Consider the following 16,567-nt stretch of genomic DNA (forward strand, 5'->3'; position numbering starts at 1 on the left):
CTGCTTCAAGCTTGGCACTGTTATTTTCCTTCTGAGAGAGATGAGGTAAGCAAGGCTGTAAGTTGTGACTTTCTGGAGGGCTTCTGGCCGGTCAGTATGGAGCTGGGATCTACTCAGGGTCTGCTGATGGCACTCGCCTGGAAGCCGCCAGGCTCAATTACCTACTGGGTTTGGTGAGGAAGACCTGAAATAAGTAGAGACCCTCTTGGGAGACACACATTCAAATGGTGTCTAAACCATGCATGCAGATGATAGAGAAGGCCAATCTTCACCCACTGTCCTCAAAGGCTCCTTGCGTGGTTTTCAAGGAAAATCATGAAACACAGATTTCAGTGAATTTGTTTCTGCCAAAAATATGACTTGGCTGACATTAACTATATATATATTTTTAAGATAATCCTCTTTCAAGAAGTAACATAGATGCTTCCAAAAACTAAGTTTTTAAACAGAAAACTTTCTCATAAGTTTGTTGAAAAATTATTTCTTTAACAACAAGAAAATACTTCCTTCTCTCTTCCTCTTCTACTTTTTCTCTTCATTGGAGTACAGACTTTTTGTTTTCCACCAATGAGCTCGTTGACATGGATTGGTTAATTCACTAATTTAATTATACCTGGGACAATGTGGGGAGTGGGAAAGGAGGATAGTAAAGTGTGCAGGCCCACTTGCACCACTCCAAAGGAGCGCAGCCAGGTAGTCATGTTGTGGGCCTTGGAATCCCCTTCCAAGGGATTGTGGGCTGTGGACTTCAGGCTCCAGGATAGCTTTTCCCATAGTCACCTCTTCTTCTAGGGTGCATACAATACTGCTTGTGCAAAACCTAACCAGGCCCTTATAAAGCACATCATGCCCCCAGCCCAGACCCAGGAAACAGGCTCTCCCACTGTTGCAGAGACAAATCTATCCCGGAATAAAATCCAGACTGAGGGAAGCAGAAAGGGTCACCATGGAAGAAGCCAGAGGAGCCCAAAGGTGCATGTGGAGTAAGGGAATAAAGGGCCCAGAGCCCTTGATGACAGGGAAGGGAGGCACGGGGGCACTGGGGCCAGCCTGTCTGCGCTGGGATCCTGACTCAGCCACTGACTGTATGTGTGTCCTTGTACAAGTTCCTGAGCCTTTCTGTACTTTATTTTCTTCATCTACAAAGCAGGGATAATAAATGTACCTATTTCATAAGCTCGATATCAGGATCAAATAGATATTCAATGAGATAATCCTCAGAACCTGGCACATCATAAAAATTAACAAGTATTCGTTATCATTATCATCACCATCATCATTGTTATGAGTTGAAATGTGTCCCCTTTAAAATATCTTACAGTCCTAACCTCCCCACTGGTACCTGTGAATATGACCTCACTTGGAAATAGGATCTTTGCAGATGATCAAGTTAAAATGAGGTCTTTAGTGTGGGCTCTAATCCAGTGTGACTGTGTGTATATAAGAAGGGGAAATTTGGACACAGCAACAGACATGCATAGGGAGAGACAATGTGAAGGTGCAAGGTAGCTAGGAGAAAGGCGTGGAACAGATTGCCTCGCAGCCCTTGGAAGGTGCCAACCCTGCCAACACTGTGATCTTGGACTTCTAGGCTCCAGAACTGTGAGACAGTAAGTTTCCATTGTTTAAGCCACCCAGTTTGTGGTACTAGGAAACTAACAATCACCATCATCACTAACAACATCCACCTCCTGGATGTGCCTTCTCATGCTCCCTGGAGGAGCAAAGGCTCCCTGAAATGGGGAGAAACCTTGATATTGAGGTCAAATTACTGCATTACGAAGCGAGAATATGATCCAGTCCAATTTAGCAGCAAGGCAGTGGCTGGTCTCTGCCTCTCAAATGTACCTGGTGCCAGTCTCAGCCATCCTGAGTGCCCCACTGGCTAAAGGTTCAGTAGACACAGCCCAGCTGTCCCACAGGCCATCTGAATGTGGGTGACAAATTCATTAATCCCAGACTGTGTCCCCCTCCTTCCAGGCAGGGCACTAGCACCACTGAACTGGCTGCCTTCTACCTTTCCTTCATAGAACTTCACTTCATACCCTCCCCCAAAGACATTTGTTGCATTCTATTTCTCATCATCCAGTACCCTGAGATTGGCCCTCTTAATTCCCTGCGGTGTGTTTGCCCTCTCCTGTTGTTAGGTAATCGTGCTGTCCACTCGACTCCTGAAGCCACTTAACATTCCTGAGCTGTTATTTGCAACTGACCGACTGCATCCAGACCTTGGCTTCTGAGCATCCACTAAGAAGATAAGACCTACTCATGCTGGAAATGCTGATACAATTTTCTGCCACCACTCCAAATACTCCTCCACAACCAACATCCCTGTCACTAATTGCGAGCATGACAGAATTCTGCCTGAAGGGTCTTGATACCTTCGCAGTGAGGTACTTTGCTTGAATTGCTGTGATTCTTTAAAAAAAAAAAAAAAAAAAAAAAAAAAAGTTTTTCTTATTTTCCTGAAGGTGACAATCTGTCTTTTGGCTAGTCCAATTAGTGATCATTTCCATTTATCCTTAACCCTCTGTGAGCTTCCTGATTCCACCTGCAAGTTCATTAATTCTAAAGAAAAGCCTGTTGGCAAGTGTTGGTAGATTACAACTCTTTTAATTTGAAGTTGCTCAAGAAGTTAGACATGCTTTAGAATTATGAGTGTGAGGAAAGTTTGATGTTCCTTAGGATTATATAATTGAGGAGAGAACATTGCAAATAGGGTCTGAGGCTCTGTTTCTCTCTTGCTCTGAAACATTTCTGAAAAGGCAAAGAAGGGAGGGGTAGTGTCTAGGGCAGTGCTGGTAGCCTGCATGTATTGTAAATCGTCCTGCCATAACAAAGAACTGCATTGTTCTAGCTGGCCCACTGGGCAGGTCTGCCAGGCTACTTGGAACTGTAGTGGGAAGGTGGTTGATTGGAGAGTTATCTGCATATAAAAGTTTTCCTCCCCTCCAAAGAAAGACCCCAATACGAGATATCTGGTCCCAGGGAGTCTAAATTGTAACAGCAACCCCTGTGGACTTTGTGGGTATGAGTTTTGATTGAAATATAAAGCTTTCTTTTCTATAAGTGTAAGTTTTCCATCTGACCATTAGCAAAAAAACCTAGACCCACCTAGTGAAATTTTGTAAGAACTCCAGGGCAAAAATGAACCACTTGCAACCCACATGTTTGTAGGTGTATGGTTGATGGAGGTTTCTGGCATCCATGTTGGTAATAAACAGATAAAACTGAAAAGGTTTTTATTGTGGATTAAACAGGTGAAGAAAATAACATGTACACCAAAACACTCACATGTCTCTGATTTTAGTTCTCTACGAAACGCTGTCATTTTTGAAAGAAACGTCAAGTTGGAGATTATTTTAAGATGTAACCAAAGCAGGGTTTTTGTAGACACAGACACTCTTTTTCTTGCCCAAGTATGTTTTCCACATAATATCAATTCTTTCATGAAATAGAGGAGACCTCAGGTGCCTTTTTCATTCTACTAATCTTAAAGTATTGAATTTGAATAAGGAAGGAAATGGTAACCATCCCTAAGAAATGTTAAAGCAGAGATGACTTTTCTAAAATAAAAAAATGAAAAGTAACCTGTTATGTGACTCTAATCTGTACTCCCTTCATTCATTCCTAAAGATTGACTGGGTACCTGCCATGTTCCAGGCACAGTGCTAGGTTCTGGGCCACTGTGGTGAATGAACAAGATGTGTCCCTGACTCTGTGGCACTCAGAATGAGTAGCTGGCACTTCTCTGATGCTCAGGCCTGACGTGAGCATCTACTGAAGATGGAGTTGTAAACCACATGTCTATATGCAAAGGAAACTTTCTGGAAATACATATATAATGGTTACTTCTGGGAAGAAATATCGAATGGGAGGGCTAAGAGAAGGGAGAGTCTCACCCTCAGTATACTTTTGTATTTTTTTTATAGCAAACGTGTATTTGTATATTACTTTTGTGACTTTAATCCGCCATAGCAGAAAACTGTATTTTTACAAATTAATTTTTTATTTTAAAAAATATTCAACTTTGGGAGGCTGAGGCAGGTGGATCACCTGAAGTCGGTAGTTCTAGACCAGCCTGACCAACATGGAAAAACCCCGTCTCTACTTAAAAAATTACAAAATTAGCCAAGTGTGGTAGCGCATGCCTGTAATCCCAGGTAGGGAGGCTGAAGCAAGAGAATTGCTTGAACCTGGGAGGCACAGGTTGCGGTGAGCCGAGATCACACCACTGCACTCCAGCCTGTGGAACAAGAGTGAAACTCCATTTCAAAAAAAAAAAAAAATTCAAAAACTTCTAATCTGAAATGATAAAAGGAGGAAGGTATTGATTATAAATGTTACTCAGCAGTTCTTATGTCTTGAAAATGCTCCCCATACTGTAATTAGTGTGGTCAGGGGCAGTCTGTGAGTGGTGGGAGAAGTGTCAGAGTTTGGCTTATGGTCATCTTTTTCTTCTCTGGAGGCTGGCTTGAGGAGCTAAGCCAGGCATGCAGTCAGGTGGTGGAAGGCTTTGGAGGAAAGGTAAGCTGGAAGAATTTCTTGGTAACCAGAGTTTGAGTGAAGATGAAGCAGGAGGCACAGGATGTTCACTGCTCCTTGATTAAAAAGCAGGAAAACAATAGACATTTGGTATAAATCCTGCAAAGGGCCTCCAACAAATAAGGAAAAAGAGGGGGGTTTGGGGGAAAGAGAATTGTCGCCATGGCAGAACCTCCCAGAACCTCCGTGCTGCTGCTGGGCTCTTGGGCACACTTCCCAGCATGGGAGGGGCTGGAGGAGAAGCAAGTCACACCCTCCAACCCCAAAGGAGCAGCTGGCAGAAAAGGGCTCTGAAGGCTTCCCTGGGCCTAAGTCCCAGTTCCGCCACGCCAAGCACTGTGGATCTCTCCAAGCCTCAGTGTCCGCGTCTGTAAGAAATGGTAATTGTGGCACCTGCCTCATGGGGGGGGGTTGCTGTGGAGCCATCCCTAACACAATGGCCATCCTTGAATTTCAAGGAATGTGGGTTTTCACACTGAGGACGCCAAGGAAGTTACCTCTCAAAACAATAAAACATCAACAGGAGAATAACAGTAATGAAGAGGAAATTTGGAGGCACTCATGGGGTCTACAAGGAGATGAGAAAGTGGAGGAAGAATAACAGCTTGGTCCAGGATAGCATAGCCCAGAGGTCAAGAGCCCAATCCAATGGCTGGATTCCAGTCCCACCTCTTCCACATCGTAGTCCACCTCTCCTGGTCTTCGCTGACCATGCAGTTGTATAACAATAGGACCCGCAACATTGGGTTGGGGAAGAATTAAAAGAGTGAATACGTGTAATGCATATTCATGCAGAGCACATAAGCGTTTATCAGTAATAAATGTCTGATTATTGCTCATACAAGGCCATATATCTCTGGTAGAACTTTCTCCATCACTAATGCTAGCCAATTTCCCATTTCAACCTCTCCAAATGTATCCATTCTAAAGGGATCCAGCAGCTGTCAGCCACCTGAAGGTGACTTAAAAGGCTGACAGGAGTGGTAAGGCTGGTTTCCCCTGTCTGGGGCCTGGGTCTGAGTGTTTATCACCTAAACAAGCACTTACAAATCCAAACCTTCTGCCAGCGACCTCACTGGCCACACTCCTTATAAACACAATTGATAGAAGTGTAAATACTTTGTAGCAATTGACTTCTGCCTTTGTAAACCCTCTTCTGGAGTCTACCTCAGAGCAGACATGGCAGGCACGGCCAAATGGTTGGAAGCACTCCAGGCTGCATCAGCCAAGAGTTGTCCCCAGTGAGCCGGGGCCTATGCAGATGGCTCTGTTTATGCCACCCCTCCATTACAATGGGATCCCAATAACAAAGAATTCCATCAAACTCCCCACAAGACCACTATTATTTATCTTACCCTGGTTACCAGAAACAGGATCTCAACAACAAATAATCCAGTATTACAAATGTCTGCTGTCTAGCCCAACAAACATCAAGAGACTCCATCTCTGTCTTAAAAGGAATTTAAAAAGACAAAACCAGATGATGGAGGGTTTGCAAACTATTTGAAAGGAAAGCTTGGAGGGTGGTGGCTGGGATCTTGCCACAGTCAGTAATAACCCTAATCCTGTTTTCGTTGCAAATTCAGGAGAGTAATGAAGGTAGTAAGAACTTTCTGGAACCATCTCTCTTTAGACTTGAAAGGGAATATGTGCAACACCAGTTTTCCTGGTTATTATAACCAGACAAGCTCTCTAATTCATCCTGGGCCACTCCCCAAGGGACCTGTCATGAGTTATCCACAGAGACGACTGGACAGTGCTCATTTCCCTTGGGTGCAGAGGTAGCACCAGAGATTATCAGCTGCTCATTTTTGAGGGATGTGCCTACAAACTTGTTCATTTGCCTAGAAAACACATTTGTTTTCTCCCTCTTGGAGTGTACGATGAATGTCAAAATCTCATTTTTCACCAAAGCGAGGGGCTCACCATAAATACACCCATGGCTCCTAAACCTGGGGTTAGGAGCTGGCTGGGCAGGCAAACTCGGATCTGCGGCGCCTGATGAGTGCTGGAGACGGGAGCAGCCAGGAAGACTTTGAGGGTTGAGCCCTCTCTGCACACCACGCAGCGCCAGGCAGGCTGCAGAGTGTTGTGAATGTTTTTGATTTGAGGCAAGGGAGGAAACTCAAAAGCCAGACATCATGACAGAAGTGGATTCGGTTCTGAGACAGCCGGACTGCACGCCCCTCCCGCTCCCAGCCTGGACGTCTTTATGACTGAGCAGGGCTGGAGGCCAGTAAGCAGCTGGCTGATGGCAACAGCAGATGTGGTGTGGCAGCCAGGGGGGCCTGGAGCCCGGCAGGATCCAGGAGCCTACAGCAGCAAGTGGGAGACGAGAACAGCAGGACAGGAGACCCGGCCAGGGGAGGGAAGAGGAGGGCTCCTAGGTGGGGCTCTGCTGAGCCATCAGCCCAGGGCTTAGGCAGTGGCATCAGATGGACCTGGGGTGGAGTCCTGGAGGCCACCTAAGGCCTGGGCCAGCCACTTAATTCTCAGCCTCCCTTTTGCTTTGCTGAAGAGGAGACTAAAGATGGATTGTCGAGATACCACAGCAAACATCAGTTATTTCAAAAACCCTCCTGTGGGGCCTGGCACACAGGTTTCCATAAATAGAAACAATAATTGTTATAACCGATGTGGCCCTAAGGTAAATTTCATCTGTCTGTGCCTCAGTTTATCTTTAAAATAGAAGTGATATTACTACCCTTATAGGATTTTTCAAAAGCTTAACGGGGGTAACGTAGAATCTGGTGTGTTGTAAATATTCAGTAAATTCTAACTCCTTCCCTTTCTCTGCTCCCCTGTACCCCAAACACATACACATCCCTGCCTTCCCCTTCCCAGATGGCAAAGGAGGTATTCCCCTGTCTAGATGGAGAGGGTCGTTTCTCAGGGCCAGGTGGTGGTAGATCATAAATTTTAAAACAAAACAAAACAAAAACAGGGATTAAGTGAAGAGTTAACCAACAAGGAAAGAGATGAGCAAAAGTAATAAAACATAAATCTAGACTTATTAGAAGAGAGAAAAATGTGTTCCAGAACTATAAATAGACAAATCTGCCTGAGAGAGTGGACAGAATGGGGACTTGGGTGGTCTCCAGCTGCGACTCTGTCTCTGTCCCTCTGTGTGTGTCTCTATCTGTCTCTGTCTCTTTCCCTGCCCTCTCTCTCCTAGAGTGCCCTTACACAAGCCACTTTTTCCCTCTGGGTGCACCAGAGCTCTGAGCTCCCTTCCAGCCTGTCTAAGGTGCAGTAGGAGAGACTGAGTCCAGTGCAGGGGTGAGGAAGTAAAGGGCAATCGCTAACTGGGGGGCCAGGAAGGGAGAAGGCAGAGCTCACAGCTCAGCAAGGGAGCAGACAAGGCCTGCCAGAGCCCTGCAGCCTGTAAGTTGGTGGGAAGGAAAGGGGGCGGTGGCGCGGCAGTGATCACTAAAATGCAGCACTGCTCAGCACCCTAGGGAGCATAAAGCCACCTGCAGGAAAACTCTTAATTCCAGAATGTGGGGAAGGGACATTTAGTAATTATATAAAGATCAACCTCTTGCTCACTGGACATTGTTAACACAACCACATAGGCTGAATAGAAATAAAAGTGAATAGAATCCAGTTGGAGATACTTGTCACTGCCCTTGAACTGAGATGTTTTCAGTTCCATGTTAGCACCATTTCCCTGCCCACCGATAACACACGCACTCTTCTCGGAGATGAGGTTAGGCTGGAAGCATAGAAAGGTACCTTGTATATTAGGAAGGTTTGAGGCATCCCTGGAAACCCTGTCAGCCATCAGGATCTGTACCCTGTGGGAACACTGACTGGAAATCCTGGCACCACCCCACAGTAGCCCCTCAACTGCTATTCACTGTAGCCCCATCGCCCCATGCATGCAGGAGTGTCTTAGCTATGAAATCCTCCAAAAGACTAAGAACAGGAAATACAGTGAGGTGGCATTGATTCAGCTCCTTTGTGTGAATCTGAAGCCATCATCCAAAACTTAGAGCCTGTCTTCTGCATCTGTAAAATGGTGTCAATACCCCACAGTATTCTCCTGGGTTCTCCTGGGTTCTCCTGGGCCTTAAATGAGATCAGGTATGTGAAAGCACTACTCAAAGAAATGTCAGCTGTGATGATTTGTCCCTATAGATGGTGGCTCACTTAGCTTGCAGGAAAGATCTTCTAGGCCCAAGTGGCACAGACGAGAGAGCTGGCACCTTTAGTGAGACAGGTGTGGCAAAGGTCCATGGGACTGGCTCCTGATTTCACAGCCCCAGATCAATGACTGCAAGCTTCTACAGTGAGAACAAAGTGAATCTCCTGAAAGCAGCATACCCAAAGAAGAGGTCTGCCAAACAAAGCATGTGGAAAGAAGCAGTCATCTTAGTGTCCAAGAAAGAATACCCTTGAGGCTGTGCTGAATATGTGGAGCCAGACATCTGCCTTAGGTATACCTAAGACATGAAGTTAGTGAATAGGAGATAAGCTAGTCTTGAATATAAAGCAGCAAATTACAATTTACAATGCTACAGGCTGTGGCCTTTGACAGGTTACTGATCTTGTTCTATAAGCCTGTTTCCTCATCTGTGTTATGGGGATAATACTAGCATGTACCTCCTTGGATTGCTGTAATCCTTGAGAGATAACCCCTGAAAGGCACAATGCCAGATTCAATGTGCCCAATAATCACAGGATACCAGGTCATACTTTGTCTAAAGGGCAGAAAGTTAACGTTTCAATAGAGACCAACTTAGACGTCTGCTCTTTTTCAAATGAGATTTATTGTACATAAAATAAATTAATTACAGTTTAAGCCAAAGCATGAGTGGCTTTTTAAAGTGCATCTGTAGAGGGGATTTGGCAGGTAGCCCCTGTTCACTTGCTGTAAAAAGTGTTTTCGTATTTCAGCCACCCTTAGGCACGACTCGGCCAGGCCTCCGACGCACTCCAATGCCATTGCCGTGAACCATTTCCACAAGTCACACCAAAATCAACTGACACATTGTTTTTCCTGATGGAACAGTTAAAAACAAAAACAAAAAACTATACAGGCAAAGTCTGGGGCTGAAGAGTGTGAAGTTCACGACTCCTCAACACACACCCCACTGAGCATGCACATCCTGTGAGGGGGAACCAGCGCCTTCCTGCAAACCGAGCGAGCTTACCGATGTCTGCTATACAGAATAGTCTGGCCCATAAACTCAATCCATTTTTCAGGGGTAGGGGATTTTCCATCTTGTTCATAAAGAAAGAAATCTGGGTATCCTTCAGGTTAGAAAGACATTCTGTAAGAATAGTGTTCCAGAGTTACAAATCATACTGATAAGAGAAAAGCAATTCTTCCTCTTGGGGGAAAAAAAGACGAAAGAAAGAAGGAAAAAGAAAACGGGGGAGAAAAGAAAGCCTATCAATGCTTAATCTGTTCTGTCATTCCCACTGTTAATCACAACAATACATTTCGTGGAACTGCAACGGACCACCATTTACAGGGTAGCTAAATGCAGAAACCAAAACGATTATGCCCCCTCCCCACTCTAAAGGAAAAGACACAGAGTACATTTCACATATTCAGAGAGTGGCTCAGTGGGCTCTTTCAAGCCTCATCAATCCTGTCCCCTGCTCAGAACAACACTTGCTTTTCTGTAGCAGTCCCATAGGCCCTCTTGGCCCTTCTGCTCCAGCCCTTTCTGGAACCAGGAACCACTGCCAGTCTTCAACACTCCTGCACTCAGGCCCTCTTCCTGGGAAGACCAAAGCCCCTTGAGTGCTCCTCCTGCTTCAGACAGAGGTGACAGTCCTCACTTTGGCAGAGAGAGCTTGCTTAAACCTCCTCTTCAGGTCCTGCATGTTGGGTGACTTGGGCCTGGGAATGAGGGAGGTTCTTCGCTTCTCAGGTGTGCTGCTAGGCTGCTGTTTGTGACTGACCTCTTTACAGAGAACATGGAAGGCGCTGTAGACGTCATTATAATTTTCACTGACAGACACTTCATAGAACGAGCAGCCTAGCATGCTGGCCAGCTGCAGTCCAAGCTGAGGGTCAACCTGTTTGATGTGCAACAGGTCAGCTTTGTTGGCCACGACCACCACAGGCAGCCGGGTGCCCAGGTGTAGCTGCTGCACGTGCTGGTGAAGCTGGCTGATGAGTTCATAGCTCTTGTAGTCAGTGATGGAGAAAACTATCACCACAGCATCTGCCCAGCGAATGCACCTATTCAGCTGTTCACTGCAGCTCAGGCTGTTCTCATGGACCTGAAAGAGTGGGGTGACGGCAAGGTGAATGCTGGTCAGTGGTGCAAAGAGCCTGGGCTTGGGTAGATTTCAAATTCAAAAGAGCCCTTGATAGTAATGCCAGGTTGCGGGCCATAAACAAGTTATATCCCACACACTTCAGCTTTCTTGACAATATGTTGATCCAGCTGCACAGAGTTGGAATAAATAACAGTGCAGCTCACCACACTCCAGTGGAAAATTGACCTGCAGAGAACTCCATGCAGAGAGACTTTGTAGTTGCACAAAATGGGAAATTAACTGGCTAGACAGTAAGTCTGGCGAAGTAAAGATAGGAGCTGGAAGCATTTAAACCTGGATAACTGCCCAGTTCAGGAGGCGGGGGAAAAAACCCTAGCATGGCGCTTTTGTCTATAGAGCAACTTTCCACAGTACAAAAGAGATTCCAAGTATTTGCAGACTATACCCAGAAGCTTGGTTTTTCATGCCAAAGACACATATATTAAAACTGGACTTTTTAACCGTAGCAAGGAAAACACCAATTCCTACTGCATTTGGTTTGGGCTTTCCGGCTGTGTTGAATCCTTCTACTGCCCCTTAGCCAAATCTCCCAAACTAAACCATGCTAAGACTGACCAACAGCCAGATACAATTGAGCTGTCAGACAATATGTAAGTCTACATGTGACTCTGCAAATTTCTCTGCTCCTGCAGCATAAAGGACTTGAGAAGAAGTGAATGATTCCACAGCCAAGTAGGCTCCTCTTTCACCCAGAGTCTTAGAGCTTCTCACCTGAATACCTGGAGTGTCTTGAACCTGAATAGCCAGGGTTTCACCTTCTATCTGAACTTGTCTAGTATACAGATTACCTATGAAGGCAAATAAAAAAGATTATGTTCTTCCTTCTTGTACAACTTTTAAAACATTGAGTTTTAAGCTAGAAAAAAAAATGCACAATGCACAAATGCACACAAAAAAGCTATAGTTTATTTCTATTTAGTGGGCTTACTTCAGATTAAAAAAAAAAAACACCAATGTTAACCTTATGTTAGATTTATTAAAACCAGGGCAAAGTTTGCAAGTTTTTGAAAATGTATTTATCTAATTTTAAACAAAGTTTCCAGTTTTAGAATACTCCCTTGATGCAAATTATCTTGGTCAGCCTATGTGAGGTTTCTGTTTTCTTGAGTACTTGATCATTCTTTGACTGTAACTTTGTATTTTGGCCGTTAGATAGAATGGCTTGCTAGACAAATACTGTTAGTAAACACACAGCCAATGTTATCAGTTGGAATAAAAATGTGACATAATGATAACTCTACATCAAAGCAGAAGGCTGCCACGTCTTATCTTGGGATAGCTTATACAGCTCGTTTCAAATAATCCCCTATATGTACTCATATGGTCTACAGATTTAAGCAATTTGCTAACAGAGCATAGGTAGAAAGCTCTTAAGCCTCCCCAGTGGCTATTCTTAATCATAGGGATTGAAAAATGTGTCCTCTCATTTATTCAGGAATTCTCCTCCTAAAATTCTACCATCCAGTTGTTTGTCTTTGTTAAGAAGGAAGAACTTTAGGTTTACAACTGCTCTCCTTTGGCCTTTGCTTTAAAAGGTCACCTCTGAAAGGCAGCCAGCAGAGAAGGAGAGGGGTGGGGGAAGGAGCTGACCATCTTTTTTTTTTTTTTTTTTTTTTTTTTACGACTTTTGCCGGAGTGTTTTGAAGGGAGAGGTTCTTGACTACAAAGGGTGCTTCCAACTGGGGTCACTATAGTTAAAACATACCAAGGGGAATACTTTCAGGCACTTGATAAAATGATGAATGGGCTTGGAATGGAATGAGGCCAGATGGTAGTTATTGGGGGGGGGGGGGGGCATGGAGGGCTGGGGAAAGTTTTAAGTGGCAGGATCCTCAGGCTTGGACTGTCACTGAAAGAACCTGCCTGGGAAGTGCTGGAAAATGGGAACCACAGTCCTCCTGCAATGGGACAGAATTTTTCTCAAATGCATTGTCTCACCTGCATTTCTTTCATAGTCACCGATGAATCGCTTGGTGAGGAACCGGACCACCAGTGCTGCAGGTCACAAAAAAGAAAGTCAAAGTGTTAACCTTGGAAGTTAGATTGTTCTCCACCCCACCCCCAGCCTGGAAAACAGCTCTCCCAAAGAAAGCCATAGATGGCCACAAGTGAAATTCCTACCCTGTAGCTCCTTGACCCCTCTTCCAGACAAAAAGAAGGGGGGTAGAAGGCATCGTGAATTATGTCTCTGTGCAGCTGGAAGGTTCACTGGGCCCACCCCCTTCTCTGAGCCCGGCTGAGCCACACCTAAGCCTTCCAGTAGACCCACGTCTTCCTAACTTTCAAGGTCTCCCAGGGGTGCTAGCTTCACTAACTCCCCTTTCTGTGCCAGGCATTGCCAGAGACTAAAACACCCCAAAGTTCTGATGGCGGCGGTGCCGGTGGTCCCCAGAAAGCCTCCTGGCCATTCTTGATCCCTGTTTCCCTCCTCTGTGGAAGCAGGCGGGTGGCGTCGACAACGGCTAAGCCCACTCTCAAGGGGCAGCGGCTCCCTGCAGGGGACGGCGAGCGGTCGGACTGCAGCTCCCACCGCTCCCCACGCCTCGCTCAGCCTCAGCTCCCGTCAGGGGTCGCCCACGACCAGCCCCGGGGTTAAGCGCGAGGACTCACCGGTCTTGCCCACGCCGCTGGCGCCCACCACTGCGATCTTGACCAGGCGGCGGCCGGCGGCGCCCGCGCAGCAGTCGGAGGCCGCTGCGCTGCCCTGCGCTGGGTACTCGGCTATGGTGCACATGTTCTGAATGAGGCGCATCGCCTCGGCTGCGGCGCACCGCGCGGGAGGGGACTGAGGAACTGGAGAAGGCTAGCGCTGCACGAGAGGCGGCGGGAGGACCTGAATGCGGGGCTCCGCGGTTAAAAAAAAAAAATATATATATATATATATATAACAACAACGATAAATAAGCGCAGGTACGGGCGGGGCTGGGGCGGGGGCCAAGGCTCAGCAGGGCTCAGGCTCCGGACTGAGACTACACTCGGGCGGCGCGCAAGCTGTTTTCTCCGCGGCCGGCCCCGCCCCCTTCCGCCGCGGCCAATCCCGGGGCGCCCTGCATGAGGCCGCGCCTCTAGCGCCGCTCCGAGCGCGCGACGCCCCCGGAGGCGCGTGGAGTCAGTGAGCAGCCCCGTGAGGCCCGGGGAGAAGGGACCTCGGGTGGAGGGGAGCGGCGGGTGGGCAGAGGTGGCACAGCCCAGGGCGGGCGCCTGGTAGGTCCCGCCGCGCGAGCACGTGGCAGATGCTGTGGCTGCCGGACCCGGGAGAGAGCCCAGCCCCCACAGAGCCGTTCCGGACCGCTACCTCCGCCGGCTCCATAGCCCACGCGCGCGCACTCGCTGCAGCCCCCACCTGGGGCGCCTGCTAGCGACGGGCCGGGAGCGGTGTCTGCTGCCCGGCTTAGTGCCACATGCCCTAATTTGGAGCGATTACACTGGCTTGGGTACATCCCGGCTCATAGATTCGGCTACAGTTTCAATCATCCACAAAGCCCCCAGCCTAAGACCTTTAGAACCCCCTAAAATGTGACATTTGAAGCAAAAATATCATCCACATTTTATCCTAGACCCATATTCTCTGGCTCTTGTCGACAGCACAAGCTAACGCGAACACACATGGTCGGACGCATGCACAGCACGCCCAGAAGCGGATCAAGAAGTAATTATAGAACAAGCTTTCCAACGCCTCACTCAGTCACACCTTCTCCAGGAACTGTGAAATGGAAAGAAAACAGCCCAGCTGCGACGTCTGAAGGGGCCCCGCACTTCGTCCCTAGTCATATGACACCGCAAGAGTTTAGTTAAGTGGCTTGATGCCAAGGAAGAGGTGGGCCCTGCACTCCTAAAATCCCAAGCTCCGGCCCCTTACAGTCTCATCTGAGAAACACATCTTCAACGGCACGCCAAATTCCTCCTGCAAGCTACAGTCTGTAGCTGCAGCTGATGGCAAGATGTCACTAGAGTCGCGGGTTAACCACCCCATCCCCCATCCAAGGCCCTCTCCCCGCTACCCTTTCAGCCTTGTCCCAGAGGCTTTTATGCTGGGGTATGACAACAAACTCTGTGATTTTGTGTACCCACCCACATTAAAGTCTGAAATGTGAAATAAACCAATGCCCTTATCCACGTATGTCAGGCATCTAATTTGACCCCCCTCTTCCAACCTGAACTTAATTGACCAGGTATTTGACAGAATTTATGAGCCTCAGCCAGTTCAGACTCTGAGATGAACCTCTTGTCTACAGAGGTTTAGGTGTTTGCAGGAATGCAAGGAGAAATAGAAAGGTAATCTCAAGGTAGCAAGTTTTCTAGGATGGGCCACATAATTAGAAAGACACACAACCTTACAATAAACATAATAAAATGTTGACTTCTAGGGAGATCACTAGAACAAAATAGCCATTTGAGTCAGAAAGAAAAAGAGCATTTCCAATATGCACCATGTCTTTCTGCATGGTTTAAATCAGACTTAAATGTCACTTGTATAAAATCAAACTTTGCAAGACTGTAATTACAGGTAACCATGTGCTTTTAAAATCCTTCCCCTCCAAAAAGCCTGCAATTCTATCATGCTTACATGGTAAAATAATTATGTAGGCTAAAGTATTTTTTTAACTGCTTTCTCTCTCTCCACACACACAGAGAGAGAGAGAGAGATGACAAAAGCTGTCAAGGGGAATTTTGCTTTGAATCATTTAGCTTCTTGGGCTTGATTTTCATTACCATAAGCCCATACAAAACCTATGATTTTTCTGACTGCAACACAAAGGCTTGATTTGGTGATCTTATTTTAGATCTAAATGATCTGGCTATGCGTTAAAGAACATAGAAAAGAAAGAAGCAAGAGAAAGATGGAAAAAAGAAAAGAGAGCTGTTCAAATTCCAAATACCTAGCATATAGCCCATCTCCACTCCACCTACCTCTCCTTCTGAGACATTCATAGAGTTTAAAAGAGGAAGGAGGCAAGGCAGGAGAAATGATGATACATAATGAGTGCTTGTTTCATTCTAGGTTGTACACAGGAGTTTTGCATTTAAAAATCTCATTTTACCTTCATAACAGTCCTATGAGGTAGGTATTACCATTACTTCTAGTTGCCGTTATCTATTGCTGCTTAGTAAACCACCCCAAACTTCAGTGGCTCACAGTTCTGTGTGTTAACTAGGCTTAGCTGGGGGGTGTTTACCTAGGATCTCTCACGTTGTTGCAGTCAGATGGCAGCTGGGGTTGGTATCACCTGAAGGCTCAACTAGGCAGGACATCCAAGATGGTATCTTCGTTCATATGTCTGTGTGTCAGCTGGAATGGGCAGAACAGCTGGGACTAGCTCAGGCTCTCTCACAGCATGGCGACAGGCTTCCCTTTGATGAACATTCTAAGAAACCAAGTAGAAGCTGCCAGTCTCTTAAGACCTGCACTTGGAAATTGGCACAGCATCACTTCTGCTCTATTCTATTGGTCAAGTGTCACAGAGCCCACCGAGATTAAAGATCAAGGAGCAGGACCATCAATCCTATCTTTAAATGGGAATGTTGTCAAAGAATGTGTGGCCATCTTTAATTCACTGTGCTTCCATTTTACAAGTGAGAAAGCAAAAAGTCTTGGGTTAAAAACTCCTCCACCTTTTTTTTTTTTTTTTTTTTTTTTTTTTCTTTTTTTGGTCAAGCTAAAAGAGACAAGGATGGGGAATTGAAACATGAGGGGTTTGGGAAGAAAAGAAAGAAGTATTTT

The 16,567-nt window shown here is 46.3% G+C and overlaps 2 protein-coding genes across 3 annotated transcripts in view; one reads left to right on the forward strand and one right to left on the reverse strand.

The window, feature by feature from the left end:
* The window catches only part of SCFD2 (sec1 family domain containing 2), a 511,989-nt gene extending 508,399 nt beyond the window's left edge, over nucleotides 1–3,590 (forward strand). For both annotated transcript variants that reach the window (XM_030922437.1, XM_010369016.2), the window contains one exon: nucleotides 2,148–3,590. In XM_030922437.1, the coding sequence (XP_030778297.1) occupies nucleotides 2,148–2,240 (93 nt within the window). In that variant the 3' untranslated portion in view covers nucleotides 2,241–3,590. The remainder of the gene's footprint in view (nucleotides 1–2,147) is intronic.
* A 5,708-nt stretch (nucleotides 3,591–9,298) lies between these two features.
* On the reverse strand, nucleotides 9,299–13,821 carry RASL11B (RAS like family 11 member B). Its single transcript, XM_010369015.2, has 4 exons — nucleotides 13,456–13,821; nucleotides 12,784–12,840; nucleotides 11,557–11,633; nucleotides 9,299–10,785 (listed from the first exon to the last, which is right to left on the reverse strand). The coding sequence occupies exons 1-4, from the start codon at nucleotides 13,595–13,597 to the stop codon at nucleotides 10,315–10,317; spliced, it is 747 nt and encodes a 248-aa protein (XP_010367317.1). The 5' UTR covers nucleotides 13,598–13,821; the 3' UTR covers nucleotides 9,299–10,314.
* Between the last annotated feature and the right edge of the window lie 2,746 nt (nucleotides 13,822–16,567).

The sequence above is a fragment of the Rhinopithecus roxellana genome, chromosome 2 (genome assembly GCF_007565055.1).
Source record: "Rhinopithecus roxellana isolate Shanxi Qingling chromosome 2, ASM756505v1, whole genome shotgun sequence".
Classification (NCBI taxonomy): domain Eukaryota; kingdom Metazoa; phylum Chordata; class Mammalia; order Primates; family Cercopithecidae; genus Rhinopithecus; species Rhinopithecus roxellana.